A 20459-nucleotide genomic window follows, 5' to 3' on the forward strand; every position below is an offset into this window, starting at 1 on the left:
GGGACCACATGTATCTTATTAATCACCATGTCCCCAGCTCCTAGTAAAAAATGTTGGTTGAAATTAAGATGAAATGAAATCACGTGGATTCTTAGCCAAAAAACACTGACTAAATTAATGGGCCACCTCTTCCATGAATGTAGTTAGCATTCCTTATACTGTTAATTTTTTAAAGTATTGTATTTTCATTTTTTTCAGCTTTATTGAGGGTATAGTTGACAATATTCTAAGACATTTAAAGTGTACCTCATGATGATTCGATGTACATACATAGTGAAAGGATTCCTCCCATCTAGTTAATTAACATCCGTCACCTTGAATATTTCTTTCTTTTATTTGGTGACAACATTTAAGTTCTACTTTCAGCAAATTTCATTTACCCAATATATTCTTATTAACATAGTCCCCATGTTATACATTAGATCCTCAGACCTTATTCATCCTATAGTTGAAAGTTTGTATCCTTTTACCAACCTCTTCCTATTATTCCTCCCAACTCCAAACCCTGGCAACCACTTTTTTTCTCTGTTTCTAAATGTTTGACATTTTTCTTCTCAGATTCCACATATAACTGATTGCAGGCAGTATTTGTCTTTCTCTGCCTGGCTTATTTCACTTAGCGTAATGCCCTCAAAGTCCATTCATGTTGTTGCTAGTGGCCAGATTTCCTTCTTTCTCATGGCTGAATGATATTCCCCCATGTGTGTATATATATTTTGATACATCCATCCATTGATGGACACCTAGGTCATTTCCATATCTTGATTATTGTGAACAGTGTTGCAGTGATCATGGGAGTGCAGATATCCCTTTGATACCCTGTTTTCGTTTCCCTTCGATAGATACTCAGAGTTGGGATTGCTGGATCACTTTGTAGTTCTTTTTATTATTTTTTAAGATTTTATTTATTTATTTACAGAGACAGTGAGACAGCACAGCAGAGGGAGTGCTCCCTACTGAGCAGGGAGCCCGATGCAAGGCTCGATTCCAGGGCCCTGGGATCATGAACCAAAGGCAAACCTTAACTAACCAAGCCACTCAAGTGCCTCTAGGATTGCTGGATCACTTCATAGTTCTATTTTTAATTTCTTAAAGACCCTCCATACTGTTTTCCCTAGTGGCTATACCAATTTACATTCCTTCCATCAATACACAGAATTCCCTTTTATCCACATCCTGGCCAACACTTCTATCTCTTGTCTTTTTGATAATAGCCATTCTAACAAGTGCAGTGTTTTATCTCATTGTGGTTTTGCTTTGCGTTTCCCTGTCGAGCACCTTTTCATGACCCCTAATTATCACATATGTTATTTGCAAATATTTTCTCCCATTTCATTTTGTTGATGGTTTGTTTGGACTTTGATTTTTTTTTTATTTTTGTTTTAGAGTGTTTTGTTTTGTTTTGTTTTGTTTTTGATGTATGCATGCTTTTCAGTTTGATACAATTGCGCTTGTTTATTCTTGCTTTTGATACCTTTGCTTTGGTAAAGCAAAAAATCTTTGCCAAGACCGATGTCTAAGGAGTTTTCTTCTGTTTTCCTCCAGAAGTTTTACAGTTTGGGGTCTTATGTTCAAATCTTTAATCCATTTTGAGTTGATTTTTGTGTGTGGTGTAAGAAAATGGTCCAATTTCATTCTTCTGTTGATGGCCGCCCAGTTTTCCAAACATCATTTATTGAAGAGACTATCTTTTCCCCATTGGATATTCTTGGTTCCTGGGTTCTCTACTCTGTTCTAACGATCTACATATCTGTTATTATGCCATACCATACTGTTTTGTCTACTATAAGTTTGTAATACAGTTTGAAATCAGGAAGTGTGATGCCTCTAGCTTTGTTCCTCTTTCTCAAGATAGCTTTGGATATCTGGAATCTTTTGTAGTTCCACACAAATTTTAGGATTGTGGGACACCTGGGTGGCTCAGCGGTTGAGCATCTGCCTTTGACTCAGGTCATGATCCTGGGGTCCTGGGATCAAGTCCCGCATCGGGCTCCCTGTGAGAAGCCTACTTCTCCCTCTGCCTATGTCTCTGCCTCTCTGTGTGTGTGTCTCATGAATAAAAAAATAAAATCTTTTTTAAAAAAAGGAAATTTTAGGATTGTATACTCTAGTTCTATGAAAAATACCATGAGACTTTTGATAGAGATTGCATTGAATCTGTAAATTGTTTTTGAAAAGTATGAACATTTTAACAATATTAATTCTTCAACTCCATGAGCACAGAATATCTTTCCATTTACTTGTGTCTTCAATGTCTTTCATCGATGTCTTATTTTCAGTGTATAGTTATTTTACCTCATTGGTTAAATTTATTACTAAGTATTTTATTCTTTTTGATGGGACTGAAAATAGGATTATTTCCTTAATTTCTTTTCCTGATACTGTTAACTTTTTTACTAATGACCAATAAAAACCTATAAAGAGAGAATGGAGAAAAAAATATGATGCAATAAAATAAATGCCTATAATATAGCATTAAATTGTGATTCGGTGATGAGGCTCATATAGGAGACTGCATTAAAATTTACCATAACTTATTATAACTTTACTATAGCCAAAGATGACCATTCAGCCTTCACAGAGAAAAAGTTATATGGATCCTCATGCTTATCTAATGTAGATAATAGCCATTTATTCACTAAAAAAATCTATGAAGAAATAAGAAGCATCATTTTAAAGAAAACTACACATTGTATAGCAAATGTAGTTATTGTTATTTTAGCAGAAGGGTCTCTTTATTAGTTTACTTTACTGAAGGTACAATATAGTAGAAATAGTGTCGGTTTAATTAGAAGGTTTGTACTGCCATGTCATTTTCATTATAGACAGAATTTATGCATCCAAATATAACTTCTCATATAACATTGAAATTTCATTGTAATGCCATTTACCATAAAGTACAATTTGGAATAAGGCAGGTATGTCTTGGATTCCCTCCAAGGGGTCACGAATACTATAATCCCAAAGATGGGCCTTGTTCTTGTTTTCATTATACACCCACTACCCATCAAATATCTGGCATATAGGCACTTAGAAAATGTTTGGACTACATGATGGTATAAGTTTGGGTTTTGGCTTTGGTTTTTGCTTTACCATGTAAGTTATTGAAGGGCTTAAAGCCACGTGCCTGAACAAATTTCAAAAAATCTGCCATATACTGTTGTAGATAGTGTTGGTTTTTCTTTTCTGGGGAGAAACAAAAGAAAAATGTGTAGGCTGTTGCATTTGTGTTTGTTTCTTTTAAAAATCTTTTTAGGGGGATCCCCAGGTGGCTCAGTGGTTTAGTGCCTGCCTTTGGCCTAGGGTGTGATCCTGGAGACCCGGGATCAAGTCCCATGTCGGGCTCCCTGCATGGAGCCTGCTTCTCCCTCTGCCTGTGTCTCTGCCCCTCTCTCTCTCTCTCTCTCTCTGTCTCTCATGAATAAATAAATAAAATCTTTTAAAATAAATAAATAAAATAAAATCTTTTTAAATGGGAAAATATGTTAAAGATCAAAATAATGGACAGTGTCTTGTTTCTTCTTTTCACCATACTTTTCCAAAATAAATATGACTAGTACAGGACTCGTTAAAATTATTTTTGTTAAATAGAAACAGCTCCTTTTAGTGAGAGTCCTACTGATACAAAAGCCACGAAGAAGCAGCAAATTCAGTTTTTATCCAAATTCACAGTTAAAATTATGCTTCTTATATTTCCAGAAGCTTTTAACAATCATATTTTCTATGGTCATTTTACTCAACAGATTGGGTTACTAAGAATAGTAGACCTATCAGCAGATTAGAAGAAAAACCTGCATTATCTTGTCATTTTTAATATTTGGAACGTAGCACCTACACCTATGTTTTTGAAAAGCATTTAAAGAATTTTTGAATTATTTTTATTTTTTCCTAATAGTATATTCTTTTCTCTAGAGAAGATAACATTTGAATTTAAGTACTTCTCTCAAAAAAATGTCTCTATTTCATTTTTAAATCAATTTACCATTTACTGAGCTCCCAACTATTTCAGAAAACTTTACCAGTCAGTCATTCAGTCAATCAACAAATGTTTAGTACACACCTGGTATGTACCAGGAACTGTTCTAGGCACTGCAGTGGGACACAGCAGCAGACATAGCAAAGTTCCTGACCTGAAGGGGGTTACATTGAGTTAGAGCATATGGACAACTAACAAGCAAGCCAAAAAAACACTAGTAAATAAAGACACAAATTATTTTAGTAGCTAGTTAAGAGTTGTATTGTGACAAACATTTAGGAAGACACTGAGTTGAGTGACTGAGCAGGAAGTGGGAATGCAGTGTGACTCTCCTTGAATTAATCATTTTCCCCCTTTGAGACTGCTTGGTCCTGTTACTGCTGCTGCACACCATTGAACTCTTTGAAAACAACATGCTTTCTTTGTACTGCCGAGCAATATAACATCACAAACAGAGTCATTTTCTCAAGGAGAAGTGAATGGAAATACACTAACTGGTCCAATCACATTTCCTGCCCCTTCCCTTATGCATCGCTCACTAGATGTTAAAGATGAAACTTCCCACCTGTTCGCCACCACCACTTACACAATGTGGTATGCCCTAAGGCATGTAAGGAGAATCAGATGCTGGGCAGAAAAAAAAAACAAAAATCATGTGTCCTCTATAGGTACTAAATAGAGAGATGTGTAGGTGACACCATGTTTAAATAGATAAGAGAAAAAAAAGTATTAAGTTTTCCATTACAAGGGATGTCTGAGTAGCTCAGTGGATGAGCATCTGCCTTTGGCTCAGGTCGTGCTGCTGGGGTTCTGGGATCAAATCCTGTATCGGGCTCCTCGCAGGGAGCCTGCTTCTCCCTCTGCCTATGTCTCTGCCTCTCCCTCTGTGTCTCTCATGAATGAATAAATAAAATCTTGAAACCAGAAGTTTTCCATTACTGGTAGATTATAAGTGTAAAGCTGTCCTATAATTTGGTTCAAGTTGATTTCTACTTTATATATTTTATACATCTATGTGCCTATATATATAGACATAATATATACATATAATCATTTATATGCAAATGATAGTATTACCTAAAAAACCATCTCTTGCAGTATATCTAGGGAGTAAAGAATATAAGAATCTAATATATCTAGTATGGAGGTTCCTCAAAAAGTTAAAAATAGAACTGCCAAAAAATAAAAATAAAATGAAAAATAAAAAAAGAACTGCTTTATGATCCAGCAGTGGCACTACTGGATATTTACCCAAAAAATACGAGAACATTAATCCAAAAGGATACATGCACCCCTATGTTTATAGCAGCATTATTTACAATAGCCAAAATATGAAAGCAATCCAAATGTCCACCAAATGATGAATGGATAAAGAAAACGTGGTGTGTATATATATATATATATACAATGGAATATTTTTCAGCTATAAAAAAGAATGAAGTCTTGCCATTTACAACAACATGAAAGAAGCTAGAGAGTATAAAGCTTAGAGAAACAAGTCAGTCAGAGAAAGACAAATACCGTATGATTTCACTCATATATGAGATTTAAGAAACAAAACAGGGTGCTGGGTGGCTCAGTGAGTTAAGCATCTGACTCCTGATTTTGGCTCAGGTCATGATTTCAGGGTTGTGAGATCGAGCCTCACATCAGGCTCTGCACTGGGAGCCTGCTTGGGATTCTTTTTCTCCCTCTCCCTCTTCCTCTCCCATCCCCCACTCGTGCTCTCTCACTGACTCACTCTCTCTCTCTCTCTCTCTAAAAAAAAGAGAAAAAAGAAAAAAGTAAGAGAGCAGAGACAAACCAAGAAACAGACACTTAAGTGTAGAGGACAAACTGACAGTTATTGGGGCGGGGAGGGGTATAGAAGAAATAGGTGATAGGAATTAAGGAGGGCACCTGTCATGATGAGCACCATCATGTATGAAAGTGTGGAATAGCGTATAACTAAAACTAATAGGACAGTGTATGTTAACTAACTGAAATTAAAATAAAACCTTTTTTAAAACCCTCATGTCTGAATATTAGTTTTTCAAGTTAATATTTCCATTCAATATTAGTATTAATGGAAATTATTATTTCCATTTAGAAGGTGCTTTAGAATGTATAAAATACTTTCATTATATCATGGAGTCTTCAAGAACAGTGATGTGAAATAGATACTATTATTATCTTCATTTTATGTGTAAAGAAACTGAGACTCAGCCTGGTGATTTGCTAGGAAGTGTTAGAACCGGGTGCCCAGGAGTTATGACTGAGGCCGCCGTGCTTTCCGCTGCACTGTAGCTACAAATAGGTATTTTCAAGAGGAAGCAGACACAAAAAGAAGTAGAAAGTTGATAGGATTGTGAATCTGATGCTATGGCTAACACATCAATGAGAAAGTAATCAACAGTGTCTCTTAGCAGCAGAAGGCTGCAGGGATAAGAACTGAAAAATGGGTCTCAGATTCAGTCAGAAAACTAATCAATGATTTTTTTTTAAAAGCCAAGTTTCTAAACAGCAAAGTGGTGATGATAAAAGTTTTGCATTTATCAAGGAGGAACTGATTTTTTTTTTAATGGAGGGTTCCCATGCCAAGAACATGTTCAACTAATTCTGTGAACAAATAGACACAACAGTTCAATAGGTAGTCAAGATAGGTAATAAATTTGGGGAAACTCAAAAATGCTAAAAGGAACAAGGACAGTACAATAGAAATATAATGATAATAAGGAAAGGAAAAATACATTTTTCATGTGATGCTCCAACAAGCATTCTAAGGTAGAAAGTACCTTTCCGTGATCTGTTGGGAAAGAAGTATAGACACATAGAAGAGAAGGTATCTCAAGCTGAGAGTTCTAGACACCATAGCAAATGTTCCCCCAGCACTTGTCTTTACTGGCTGGTGTATTTTTAGTGACTGAATGAACATAGGAAGGACCACAGGCTTCACCACAGGAAAGGTTCTTCAGATTTTCACTCTTACAGGAAACCCTTGCCGTGGTCACCATAAACTCTCTGCTGGTGAACCTCTGGGGGAACTTGATGCTAAAAAGCATTTTGAGGAGGTCACTACCATAGAAAACTACTCAGAATCACTAGTTTTCTTTATTTTTTTTTCCTATTTTTGGACTCTCGGAATACCACTAGATAGTACGCTTTTCAAGGACAGAACCAGAAGTCTCAGTCACACCTGGCACAGTGTCTAGCATATAGGAGCAAGTCAATAAGTGTTTATTGAACTGAACTACATTATTCTAAAAAGCAAACTCAGAGGACCCTGTCTGAGTCACTCATTTATTCGGATACTCAACAAAAGCCAAAAACGTGTGAGCCTAGATGCTGCTGCTTGCCAGTTCTGTGACTTTGGGTAGTTCACAATTTAACCTCTCCAAGCCTCAGTTTCCATGTCCATGATTTATTTAGAGATAACAGTTTCCTCCCTACTAACCCCACTGGTTTATTAGAAGGATAGAATCTGATAGTACATGTGAAGATAAACTAGAAGTTACCAAGTGCTGTACAAAAAAAAAAAAAAACAAAAAAAACTTTACCTGTGGAAACAATAGTGCCAAAATGCTCCAGTGGTCAGCAGGTTTCTTGGTCAAACCTAAAGGCTGGGTTCCATTAAGGTAAGCAGGCTTCTTTTGAGCAGGTCTTCTTGATGTCTTTCACTTAGAAGTTAGTATTGTGAAAGTAGGAGAAAGGGTTAAAATGGGAATGAATAGCTTTCTTGCTATGTAATCAAAAGAAAGCCTCCAGTTCATATAGGTGGTACCAAAATATTCCAATAATACTAGTCACCCTCATTTTTCAAGCAGGACCATATGGCAGATACTACACTTGCAGTTTACCTATGTCATCTTCAGTTCTCATCACAAATTGCAAAGTAGATATTATTGCTCTTAGTCCCATTCTTACAGATTAAAGAAAGAAATGGGATTAAATAACTTGCCCAAGGTTACAGCTAGTAAATAGCATTTTACAGTTAAGGAAATGAGCACTGAGAAACAAGTAACCTAAAACAGTATTTGCTCTTTCGTACTTTTCTCTCCTTTTTTTCAGCCTGTTACAACTCTGGCTGATACCTGTATTACCTCTAAACTAAAATTTTCCAAAAAGTGTTTTCTGAAATAGAAGTCCAGAAAACTGTCCCAAGAAAACTCACTGGTCAAATATGTTTGGGAGATGGTACACATTGAAATCCTCCCTTGTGGCGTGCCTGGCTGGCTCCATCGGTGGAACATGGGACTCTTGATCTCTTGTGAGTTCAAGCCCCATGTAGAGATTAAAAATAAAATCATTTAAAAAAAAAAAGAAAAAGAAAAAGAAGTCTTCCCTTCTGTGTGTCACAGTGCATGTTAGCACACAGATACCTCCAAGAAAGGCTGCAATAAGGAGCTTTCCTTTGAACATACCCTTGAGTCAACAGCTGTTGGTATCCCACAAAGCCAGAGGCCCACAGAATAAACTTTAAGAAAAGTTAAACGTTGAATAAGCTTAACAGTAAGTGCACTAATCATTATGCCAGTCTTTATGCCACTATCCCAATAGACATGGAACACAATCCTCTCCATAAAATATATGTAAAATTATTGGAAATATACAGTCAGTCTGATAATTTTCCTAGATGTGTTCAACCAATTTCCTAGAGATTCTTCAAGGTGATTTTTTCCTAACCCTGACATCAACTGATAATAACGAAAGACGACAGAAATTCAGGTCATTTTCTCATGTAAGAAGTTGTACTGTGATAAATGATTGAATTTATTTTATGGCACTGAAAATGATTATCCTAATAATTAAATATTAGTTTAAATTGGTGTTTTTAAACCTGTGTAATAAGCATTTCTACTTGGAGGAGAAGGTGATGTTGGTCAAAACTACTTCTTTCCATTTCCTCTTCTAAAAACCAGGAGAAAAATGAAGAACATTAATTCATTTAGTCCTATCAGATAGGATTCTCCAGTTACTTAAGAGTTATTTAAAACTTCTTCCTGGGGATCCCTGGGTGGCGCAGCGGTTTGGCGCCTGCCTTTGACTCAGGGCGCGATCCTAGAGACCCGGGATCGAGTCCCACGTCGGGCTCCTGGTGCATGGAGCCTCCTTCTCCCTCTGCCTGTGTCTCTGCCTCTCTCTCTCTCTCTCTCTCTCTCTGTGTGTGTGACTATCATAAATAAATAAAAATTTTAAAAAAATAAAACTTCTTCCCAGTTTGGTACCGAACTATATCTGAACTTCAAATACTTTTTGAATCAACTCAAATAAAAAATACTCATTTTCTCCTTTTATTCTTGGAAAACATTAGGTACATTGCCTGTTTTTGTTACTTCATTGTCATATATTTTGTTAAAATGCCAGAGTTTAAATTATTATTATATGCCCATTAGTTCTGCTGCCTTGGGATGTAATGACTCATATTAGTAGTCTATGTAATAAAAAGGGTTGGTGAATTTTTACTGAACTGTCCTTTTGGGACTATAATTTTTAACACTCTCTAGAAGCTTTGCAAATCCTTTAGTGATAAAGTGCTCTTACAGTACTGTCTTTATCATTGACAAGTTGTTAAGAACCAGAACTGTCTATTACCTGTAAATGTTGAGCATGACACCATGTTGATCTGACAAGTTCCTTACTTGGAGAGTCACCAAGAATACATGATTAGAATGTCACCATCTTATAAGCAAATAAGGTGATTTTGTAATCTTGTGAGCAGTAATTTTAGACTGTTCTCTGCAATTTAGTAGATGAGTTCATCTTTTTGAGATAGAGTTACCAAACACTATCCAATTAATACAGACATATTCTTTTGCTAGGTTTTAAATCATTGAGGACTGTGGAAGAAAAGAAAGAACTGGTGTAGGCTAATGAGCTAGTACTTTCAGGAGGTTTTAATTCCTGATTTTGTCCAGAGATGAAAAATATGTCCTAGGCAAAAAATTTTATTCAGTGACACAAATTAAATATTATTATATTCTTTTATTAAGTATGGTGCTTTTATTATTATATTTCTATCTGAGGTATATTTTGAAGTATATTAAATTTTATTTCTTTTTTAAATATGAATGTTGCATATAGTGAAATGATCAGATCTTCAGTATAGAAACTGTTGAAGTTTGAAAGATGTATATACCCATTGTAACCACTACCCTGTTAAGGATATAGAACATTTCCCTCACCTCCAAAATTTTCTTCTTCCTTCCAGTCAGTTCTCCTTGCCCTCCCACCTCACCCCTGAAACCTCTGTTCTAACCTATCTCCATAGGGTTTGTTTTTTTTTTGCCTCTTCTTAAACTTCACATAAATGCCATTTAGAGCTTATACTTTTTTGTATTTGGCTTCTTTCACCTGAGATTCATCCAAATTGTTTTATGTATCAGTAGTTCTTTTCAATTACCAAGTAGTATCAGTTTGATGAATAATCACAATTTATGTATCTATTCATCTTTCTCCTGTTGATGGACATTTGGACTGTGTCTAATTTTTAGCTATTATGAATAAAGCTTCTGTGAACATTTTTCTTACATGCCTTTTTGTAGAAATTTGTTTTCTTACCTATTAGATCAATAGCTAGTAGTAGGAGTGCTAAGTCATGAGGTAGATATATCTATATTATTAAAATCTGTTAAAATTTTTACCAAAGTGATTGTATCATTTTGCACTCTTATGACAGTTCTAGTTGAGTTTCTGTATATCCTTACCAACATTTGTGTTGTAGCCTTTTACATTTTAGTTTGAATTGGAGTAAGCAGTCCATTTAAATTTCATGTAATTATTGATATCATTGTTTATGTCTCTCTGTATGTTATTTGCATTCTGTTTGTCTGGGTTTTGTGGGGGGGTTGTATTTTATTTTAATTGCTCTAAAAGTCATTTTAGTATGCATTTTTGTGTTATTTTTTAATGGTTGCTCTAGGGATTAAAGGTTGATCTCTGCATCCTTATCATAGTCTACTCAGAGTTAACATTGTACATTGTCATGTAAAGTAAGGAGCTTACAACATTGTAATTCCATTTATCCTCTACCCTTTTATTTTTATATTTAAATGTATTTTAAAGTTTTATTTATTTATGTAATGTGTACACCCAAAGTAGGGCTCCAACTCACAACCCCTAAATCAGGAGTCAGGTGCCTCTCTTGGCATATATTTTAAATCCATGTACACTAAAACCACAGAATACATTGTTATAAATTTTGCATTAAAGATTCCTTTGGGGGATCCCTGGGTGGCACAGCGGTTTGGCGCTTGCCTTTGGCCCAAGGCACGATCCTGGAGACCCGGGATCTAATCCCACGTCAGGCTCCCGGTGCATGGAGCCTGCTTCTCCCTCTGCCTGTGTCTCTGCCTCTCTCTGTCTCTCTCTGTGACTATCATAAAAAGAAAAAAAGAAAAAAAAAAGAAAAGAAAAAAAAAAGATTCCTTTGTAAAAATAAATAAAAAATAAGGTTCCATTGTACTTTTTTCGTAGTAGAAGAGAATATGGTCTTTATTTTTGCCCTTAGGTTTACCATTTCCATTACTGGGCATATCTTGTAGATTGAAGTTTTGCCAAGTATTATTTCTCTCTAACCTAAAGAACTTCCTCTGGCATGTCCTGTAGTGCAGATCTGCTGACCACAAATTCTCCCTTTTATTGTTTACCTGAAAATATCTTTATTTTGCCTTTTTTCTCTTTTTTTATATTTTAATTCCAGCAGAGTTAACATTATTTCCTCTTAATTTTTAAAACAAATTTTTTTTCTGTTTGGAAATAGAGTTCTGGGTTGATGAGGCGTTTTTTTCTTTCATTTTTTTAAGTTGTCATTTCATTGTCTTTGACCTCGTTGTTCATGATGAGAAGTCAGCAGTCCCCTGTATCATTATTCTGCTGTATGTACTAATGTCTTTTTCACCCCTCCTACTTTCAAGATTTTTTATCTTTGAGTTGTAGTAGTCTTACTATGATGTGTCTATGTGCTTTTCTTTTTATTCATCCTGTTCACCATTTGCTGGACTTCCTTGACTCATAAATTAATGTTTTTCACCTAATTTATGATTCATGGATATTATTCATTCAAATGTTTTTGCTTCCCTATTCCTTTTTTCTTCTCCTCTGGGACTCCAATTACACAAAAGCTAGGTGGCTTTATGTTGTCTCACAGGTCACTCAGACCTTGTTTCTTTTTTTTTAACTATCTTTTTTCTTTCTCTTCGTTGGCTTGGATGATTCCTGTTCATCAGTTTTCAAGTTCACTGAAGCTTTTTTTCCACTTTGTCCAGTTGGGTATTAGTCAAGCCAGTGAATTTTCCCTTCAGATACTATACTTTGAAGTTCTTGTATTTCTAGTTGGCTTTTTTTTTAAGGTTTTTATTTGTCTGTTAAAATATCTTTCACTCATTAGAGCCATTTCTTTAAGTTCTTGGACATATTTATAACAATTGCTTTCAAGTTTTGGTTTGCTAATTCTAATGCCTGGGTCATCTTTTTCTTTTTTTAAAGATTTTATTTATTTATTAATGAGAGACAAAGAGAGAGAGAGGCAGACATAGGCAGAGAAAGAAGCAGGCTCCATGCCGGGAACCTGATGTGGAACTTGATCCCAAGACCCCGGGATCATGAAGGCAGACGCTCAGCCACTGAGCCAGCCAGGCCCTGTGTCTGGGTCATCTTTAGGTCCATTTCTATTGTTTTATCCTGCCATCCCCACCCCTTCACTTCAGATCACTGTTTACTCTTTTTTTTCCTGCGTATCTAGTAAGTTTTTATTATATGGACATTATGGTGGTGAGTCGTTGAGTTTTTTCGATTCTGTCAATGACCTCGAGTTTCTTCAGATGTAGTTTGACACTTTGTTATGGTGAGTTTTTCCCTTAGGTTTAGGTGAAAACTTTGGACCTGACAGGTTATCTTTACTCCTTCTGGGTTTCACAGTGGAAAGACCAAGGGGTTAGTTAATCCAGCCTCTCTAAACTGACAGCCTTCTACCAGTTCCTTGGAGTCTTCTCCCTGCAAACACAGTTCAGAATTCAACTGAAAACAACTTGTACATGGATTTCGAACTTCCCATCTGTGGTTGGCTCCTTTTTTACCCCCCAGGAATCTCCCTTCCCAGTTTCCAGCAGTTCTGGTATCCCCCAGTTCCATCTCTGGACACGGCAGGCCAATAACTGCAGCCTTTTGCTTGGGTTCTAACCATTCTGTACCTTGCAGAAAAAAATTCTTTGGGGTGAAGAGCTACCCAGTGCAGATCCCCTAATTGAAAGGTTTAATCTCCTTCAGTATCTATCTGCTTTAGGTGGTTCTTCCATGTGTTATATTTTGTCCAGAGTTTATCATTATTACCAATGGTTAACTGACTAGTAGAACAAGAACCTTCAGTATAGTATTTTTAATGTACTTGTGTTGAACTATGGTTTTTTATGTTATTAAAGTAATGCATTTTGTAAACAAGCAAACGTGTGCTTATGTATAGGGAAAAAATGAGTAAAATAATCTATTCCAGGCTGTTATTTGTGGTTGGTAGAATTCCTGGTGATTTCTGGTTTTTTTCTTTCATGTTTTCTACTTTTTCTTACAACAAACATAGGTTTAAGCAGTAAAATCCTTTCTTTGCCCTCCCAGGCATAGTTTATTTATCATTACTCTTTATAATATTTATCATGATTCTTTGTAACCTTTGATATATTTAATATTATGATTTCACTAGAGTGACTGAAAACCTAGCAATATATCTGTATGGCAGATTATTTTTCTGCTTTTAGGAATAGAGAATTTGGGACAAATCAAAGTTAAATGGCTTATCTAGAATTTCATGCATATTGATAGAGTAGCCAGAAATAGATCTTAAATTTTAAGTCCCTCAGTTCAGCTGTGTAAACTATTTCTAGGCCATCAGCAACCATGTATGTAGTTAATTCTGTATTTTCTAATGGGTATGGAAGAAAATTGTCATAGTTGAATATAAGCCTCAAATATTTTAGAAACTTGACTTTAGACACTGATTTCAGTCTCCTCTCCATCAAATAAATATTTTACTAGAATTTCTAGCAAATAGAATACTTGACTGATTTTAAATTTTAATTCAAATAACCTTCCAAGAGCTAGCAAGGAAATCCCAGGAAGGCATGCCTTGAAATAGTCAGGAATTTTCTTCTTTCTGAATTGCAAGCTTCTTTATAAAAAAGAGTCAAATGGATATTTGTTAGTCGCTGGTAGATATTCCTTAAACAGGAATATTTTCATCATATTCTTATGTTTTTATGCAGATAATTGACTAAAACTATCATAGAACATAGGGATAGAATTTGTGTTGTCATTCTGAAGTTTCAAATTGAAACCAAATGAAACTATCTTTTTAAAGATCTATTAAAAAAAAAAAAAAGAAAGAAAAATAAAAGGAAATAATGGGATCCCTGGGTGGCGCAGCGGTTTAGCGTCTGCCTTTGGCCTGGGGTGTGATCCTGGAGACCCAGGATCAAATCCCACATCGGGCTCCCGGTTCATGGAGCCTGCTTCTCCCTCTGCCTGTGTCTCTGCCTCTCTCTCTCTCTCTCTCTCTCTCTCTGTCTCTGTGTGTGTGTGACTATCATAAATAAATAAAAATTAAAAAAAATAAAAAATAAAAGGAAATAATTATTAAACCTTCATAGTTTTCTAAAAATAAATATATAAATAAAAATAAACCTTCATAGTTTTCACTATGTGATCCTGGACTCTATTCTGTGCTAGACAAAATGCCTTATGTACAACTGGCAAAATTGGCATACAAATGGTAGAGTAAAAAATATATCCTATCAGTGTAAAATCTGAATTTGATAACATAACAGAATTTCATTGTTGGTAGGAAATACATACTAAAGGATGTGATATTTATACCCTACTCTCAAATAGTTTAGAAAAAATAGTATTTGTGTATATACATATGTATATATGTACACAAAGTGAAAAAGTAAATAATAAAACAAATGTCACAAATATTTTTAAAAATTGGAAATCTGGGTTAGAGATATTTAGGAGTCAACTGTATTATTTTTGCAACTTTTTTTGAGTTTGAAGTTTATTTTTAAAATAAAATTTATTTTTAAATTTAATACTTCTGGGTTCGTTTTCTTAGAATACATTCAAATCAGTGCTTTTCATTTCTCAGTCTAAAACCTCAGAATCACATCACTATGCATAATTTATCACTAAATTTTATATTTTTAATAAAAGAAAATTTGGAACTTGAATTGCTAACCAAAAGAATATCCTCATGTTTGAATTTACTTGCAAAAATTGTGATGAATTTAGGTAAGTAGAAAAAAGAAAATACTGACTAAAGAGAACAATTTTATTAAGAATGACATAGTCACAAATGAATTTTATTTCCAAAGTTGTTTTAAATGATAATTGTTCATAAAAATATCCACTCAAATTGTGTATGTTTTCCACCATATGTAACACTGTAATTAAGCATCTGTCAACATTTCTAGCGGTTTTAAATTTGTATAGTCTTGCTCTGGGGCCTAAAACTTCACTATTTAAATTGTTTAACCAAAGACCTCATTAAAAAGTAAGATTTTTTCTTTTTCTTTTCCTTTTTGATAGGTTATTGAATAATACAAGAATAGTTAGATTAAGAAATATAAAGATTCTTATTTTTCCCCTTGTGAAAACCTAAAGTAATTTTAATCCAGAAGTTTTAATTTGCCTTGTAAGATTAATCCAGTTATTTTTAGGGGTAATTTTTCAAAGTGCAGAGTTACTATACTTCATAATGATACATCTTATTTGTCTTATTATATAATTTGATAGTTTTTAAGTACATAATCCTCTTTTTAAATATGTAATTATGAGCTAGTATCACTGTCCACAAGGCTGTCTGAACTATGAGAAAAGAATTTTTTAAATCCAGAGTTATGAATAGTAACACTGACTTTTAATGAAATTCTTTTTTATAGAACTGCTTTCTTTAATTATAACTTTAATTTGTAAGATACTCACTTTTCTGAATAAGTTGGATATTTTCTCTGTGGTCATAAAACTTGAACTGTTATAATTTAGGTAGGTCCACGGTAAATCTAAAATAAAGCACAAAGTACTATCAGTTATAAAGTAAATGCAGTGTTTTGACTTGCATATATATAAAATATAAGTTTAAAATTTAAGCAAAAATCATTCCCAGAATTTCAAAAAATGTTCTCTAATAATTACTGTGGATACTACATTTCAGTGTCTTGGGGATTATGTCATCCCAGATTCTTAACATTTTCACTATTTCACCTTTAAAGACGAGAATCAAGATTTTTACAATTCAGCATATTTCACTGAGGCCATGCTGCCCTTCATCCTTTTAGCTGCTCTTTCATGTGAGGAAGAGACGTGAGTTATATGAAAGTGAAAATGTTGCTTTCTCTTACAAGATTTCTTTTACAACATTCTGAAGATGTTGTAAGTCTACAACAAGCTTATTGCAATATGTTGGAAGAAAACTATTCTTTTTAAAAGTACTGATCTGGAGTGGATGCACAGAAGCCTCATGTTTAGGAAATGACCTATTGATTAGCTGTCTAAAGTTAGAAGCACTGACCTTGAGGCTTTTTCTTCAATAGGCTTGCATTTATGGTTTATGAAAGATGGCTATCCATAGTCAGCTGAGAGCAAGTGCTCACTTCCCTCAGTCGGGACACATATGAGTTGCTTTTTTAGCAAAAACGATAGTGATATGAATCTAAAGAAAGAACAGGGACACAGATTTCTTAGGAATATTGAGCTAACCAATGACATTAAGAGTTCTTTTCTTTTTTTTTTTTTTTTAAGATTTTATTTATTTATGAGAGACACAGAGAGAGGCAGAGACATAGAAGGAGAAGCAGGCTCCATGCAGGGAGCCTGAAGTGGGCCTCGATCCCGGGACTCCAGGATCACGCCCTGGGCTGAAGGCAGTGCTAAACCGCTAAGCCACCCAGGCTGCCCAGCCCCTATTTTTTATAGATAGAGGAATCATCTATTGGGCACATACCCTGGTTAGGCTTCATAACCTCTGGAGTAGATATTAAAGCATATTGATGGCCCCAAAATAGCAAAAATAATGTCACCCAAGTTCTGCCAGAGAATGTAACCTCAGACTTTCTGTTGCTCAAATCTTATTGGGCAAAAATATAAGTAATACAACTATCTAAAAAATAACCGATTTGGGGATCCCTGGGTGGCCAGCGGTTTGGCGCCTGCCTTTGGCCCGGGGCACGATCCTGGAGTCCCAGGATCGAGTCCCCTGTCGGGCTCCTGGCATGAAGCCTGCTTCTCCCTCCTTCTGTGTCTCTGCCTCTTTCTCTCTCTCTCTCTGTGTCTATCATAAATAAAAATAAGTAAATAAATCTTTAAAAAAAAAACATTAAAAAAAATAACCAAGTTGTATAAAGGAGCTACAGTCCATCCATTCCTTTAGACATGATTAATTTTTCTCCTGAACAAGCCAAGCTATTACACACTATCAGGTCACCTAAAACACATCATTTGGATCTCCTCTGATTTACTTCTCCCAAGTTGCTCTGTAGTGTTGTGTTGTAAGTCCTCACCAAGGACACCAGTATAAAAAACAGCTGTTCCCCACAACTGGTTTGCTTTTACCACCTAAATACAGTGCATCGTGATCAGTTGTATAACCTTCTTTGTATTGGTTAATAGGAAGCTCAGTCAAATTTTGGTCATGGTAACAAAGGGTTGCAGAAGGGGAGGTGGGCAGGAGGACAGGGTAACTGGGTGACAGGCACTAAGGAAGGCACATGATGAGATGAACACTGGGTGTTATACATGTTGGCAAATTGAATTTAAATAATTTTTTTAAATTGGTCATCATCCAGCAATTGTACAGGTCTTTGTATTAGTCAGTCTTATGAATTAGTCTCACCTTATGCCTGCCATTATCTGATTTCTCTTACTCCTTTTGTTCTTTACTCCTTTTTCTTCTGCCCTATTATATATATATATATATATATATATATATATATATATATATATATATATATAATCTCAGATGCCTTTTTCAATAGCAGATACGGATAAATAACTATTAAATAAGCAAGCAAAAGTAATTCTGCTACTATTTTCTTACATAATATTATTAAATTCTTTTACTATTAAATCACCATAAAGACATATGGTTATTTAATAGTGTGTTAGTGTAAAAGTATATAGCTTTTAGCCCCCCTTTTCACAACTTGTAAATATATTTTTTCTAGTATATGGGTTATAGCATTCTTTAATAATGGAACTACTAAAGTGCTTTTGTCTTAATAAGCTAGGTTTTCCTTCATTTGCAACTTCTTTTAGGCAAATTTTCCACAGTCCTCATTTTTCTACTAATGGGTATAATTGTTGACCCAGAAACATTGAAATCTGACTAACTGAAGACATCTTTTTTTCAATAATCAACATCTTTCTTTTTTACTGTGCAGATGAATCCTCCACCTTAGTTAATCTTGTAAGTGGATTCATGGACTTTCCCATCAATATGACTTTTTAAATTTTTTTTTTTTTAATTTTGTCTGTAGGGACACCTGGGTGGCTCAGCGGCTTAGCATCTGCCTTCTGCCCAGGGCGTGATCCTGGAGTCCTGGGATCAAGTCCCACATCGGGCTCCCTGCATGGAGCCTGCTTCTCCCTCTGCCTATATCTCTGCCTCTCTCTGTCTGTCTCTCTGTCTCTCATGAATAGATAAATAAAATCTTTTAAAAATTTTGTCTGTGGAGTAGAAATAAAATAATAGATTCTATCCACCGATCAGTGATACCAAAGGATATATGTGAGATTATTTGGGAAATCAAGCCTATCCATTGCTACTTTAACAAGATCCAAGTAACAATTCTCACTGGGATTTGAAAATACCTCAGGGATGGGGCACCTGGGTAGCTCAGTTGGTTAAGCACCCAACTCTTGGTTTTGGTTCAGGTCGTGATACCAGGGTCCTAGGATCAAGCCCCATGTTTGATCAATGTGGAGTCGGCTTAGGATGCTCTCTCGCTCTCTGCCCCTCTCCCTTCTCACACACTCTCTCTCTAAAATAAATAGATAAAATATTTTAATTAAAAAGTCAAAAATAAAATACTTGGGGGGAAGTACCTTTTAATTATATTTATAATTAAATGATAATTACATTTATAATGTTACTTAGAGCCAGTATGCAAAACAAAGAAGTGAGAATAACAGGTACTTGCCGAATTTTGTAACTCATGAAAAATATACTTTCCATCCATTACAGCATCTCAAACCTCAATGAAAAGTTTTTACAAACCTAGGGGTATCTGGGAGGTTCATTCAGCCGAGTGTACAACTCTTGATTTCAGCTCAGGTCGTGATCTCAGGTCGAGATCAAGCCCCAAGTTGGGCTCTGCACTGGGCATAGAGCCTGCTTAAGATTCTCTCTCCCCTCTCCCTCTCCTACTCTCTCTCTCTCTCTCTCTCTCATAAAAAGAGGGAAGGAAGGAAAGAAGGAAGGAAGGAAGGAAGGAAAGAAGGAAGGAAGGAAGGAAGGAAGGAAGGAAGGAAGGAAGGAAGGAAGGAAGGAAGGAAGGAAGGAAGGGAGGGGAGAAGGAGAGGAGGGGAGAGGAGGACAGGAGAGGAGAGGAAAGGAATTTACAAACCCACAAGTATGTAATTCCTGAGAAGAAATTCCTTGAGCAATAATGAAAATTTCAGCCTACAATTCTTCTGGACAGTTGTAGAAGAAAGAATCTGTCTGGAAAACCCAATTAGAGTTTTGGATTTTTTTAAAATGAAATTCAGTATAAATTCAGTAAGGATTATAAATGTAAATAATTTTCATAACTCTTTGTAGTAACTATTTAGCCATATCTGGTTCTGTTCAATCTTTGTTGTAAATCAGTCCCTAATGGAACTTAATGTTAATTTAAGTGCTCATGAATTTTTCCTATTTGAAATATTATGTGGTCTTTAGTAATCAGTTCTGTCCAATATGTTTTCGTGTCATTTTCTAAACTAGTCCATAGTAGGAATTTACTATGTTTATATATTTGTAAATATATATAAGTAAAAATCAATGCATCTTTATCTGAATGGAAGATGTTATTCTTTATGTACTAATGCTGTTGTATAAATAAGTTCAGGATCCTTTAGAGATTCTTGCCATGTGCAAGGCAGTTGCATCCTGGGATTTTTTTTTTTTTTTTTTCCACTTACGATACTCAGAGAGGAAATCTTTGGGAGAGAGAACTGGTAAGGAAATTAAAGTATTACCAGACAGCGTGAGGGCAACTCTAGGCTTGGAGGCTGAAGGGAACAAAAAGAGTCTATTTCTCCATTACTAACTAGTATGAAAAGAAATCACAGTGTAGGAGAGTAACTGACACTCCAGAAGCTGTCAGTGTCTGTTTTAAGGTAACAGAGAGCTTTCATGACCAACAGTCAGCAACTAGATGACATTACCTGACAGAGCTAGGTCTTTTTTAAGTCTAACATCAAGAAATCAATCAAAATAGAAAACTTGGTGTTTTCATGCCAGTTTTATGTTATTTATAATAAT

General features: G+C 35.3%; 1 protein-coding gene across 15 annotated transcripts in view; it reads left to right on the forward strand.

The window, feature by feature from the left end:
* Nucleotides 1–20459, forward strand: part of ARB2A (ARB2 cotranscriptional regulator A) — a 419471-nt gene that overhangs the window by 372315 nt on the left and 26697 nt on the right. For 7 of the 15 annotated variants that reach the window (XM_077864600.1, XM_077864524.1, XM_077864528.1 and 4 more), the window contains one exon: nucleotides 18472–18653. The exons of 7 other annotated variants lie outside the window; for them this stretch is intronic. In XM_077864600.1, the coding sequence (XP_077720726.1) occupies nucleotides 18472–18638 (167 nt within the window). In that variant the 3' untranslated portion in view covers nucleotides 18639–18653. Of the gene's footprint in view, nucleotides 1–8023; nucleotides 8059–18471; nucleotides 18654–20459 lie in introns of those variants that run through there. One more of the 15 variants, XM_077864541.1, reaches the window with a different exon arrangement.

The sequence above is a fragment of the Canis aureus genome, chromosome 2 (assembly GCF_053574225.1).
Source record: "Canis aureus isolate CA01 chromosome 2, VMU_Caureus_v.1.0, whole genome shotgun sequence".
Classification (NCBI taxonomy): Eukaryota; Metazoa; Chordata; class Mammalia; order Carnivora; family Canidae; genus Canis; species Canis aureus.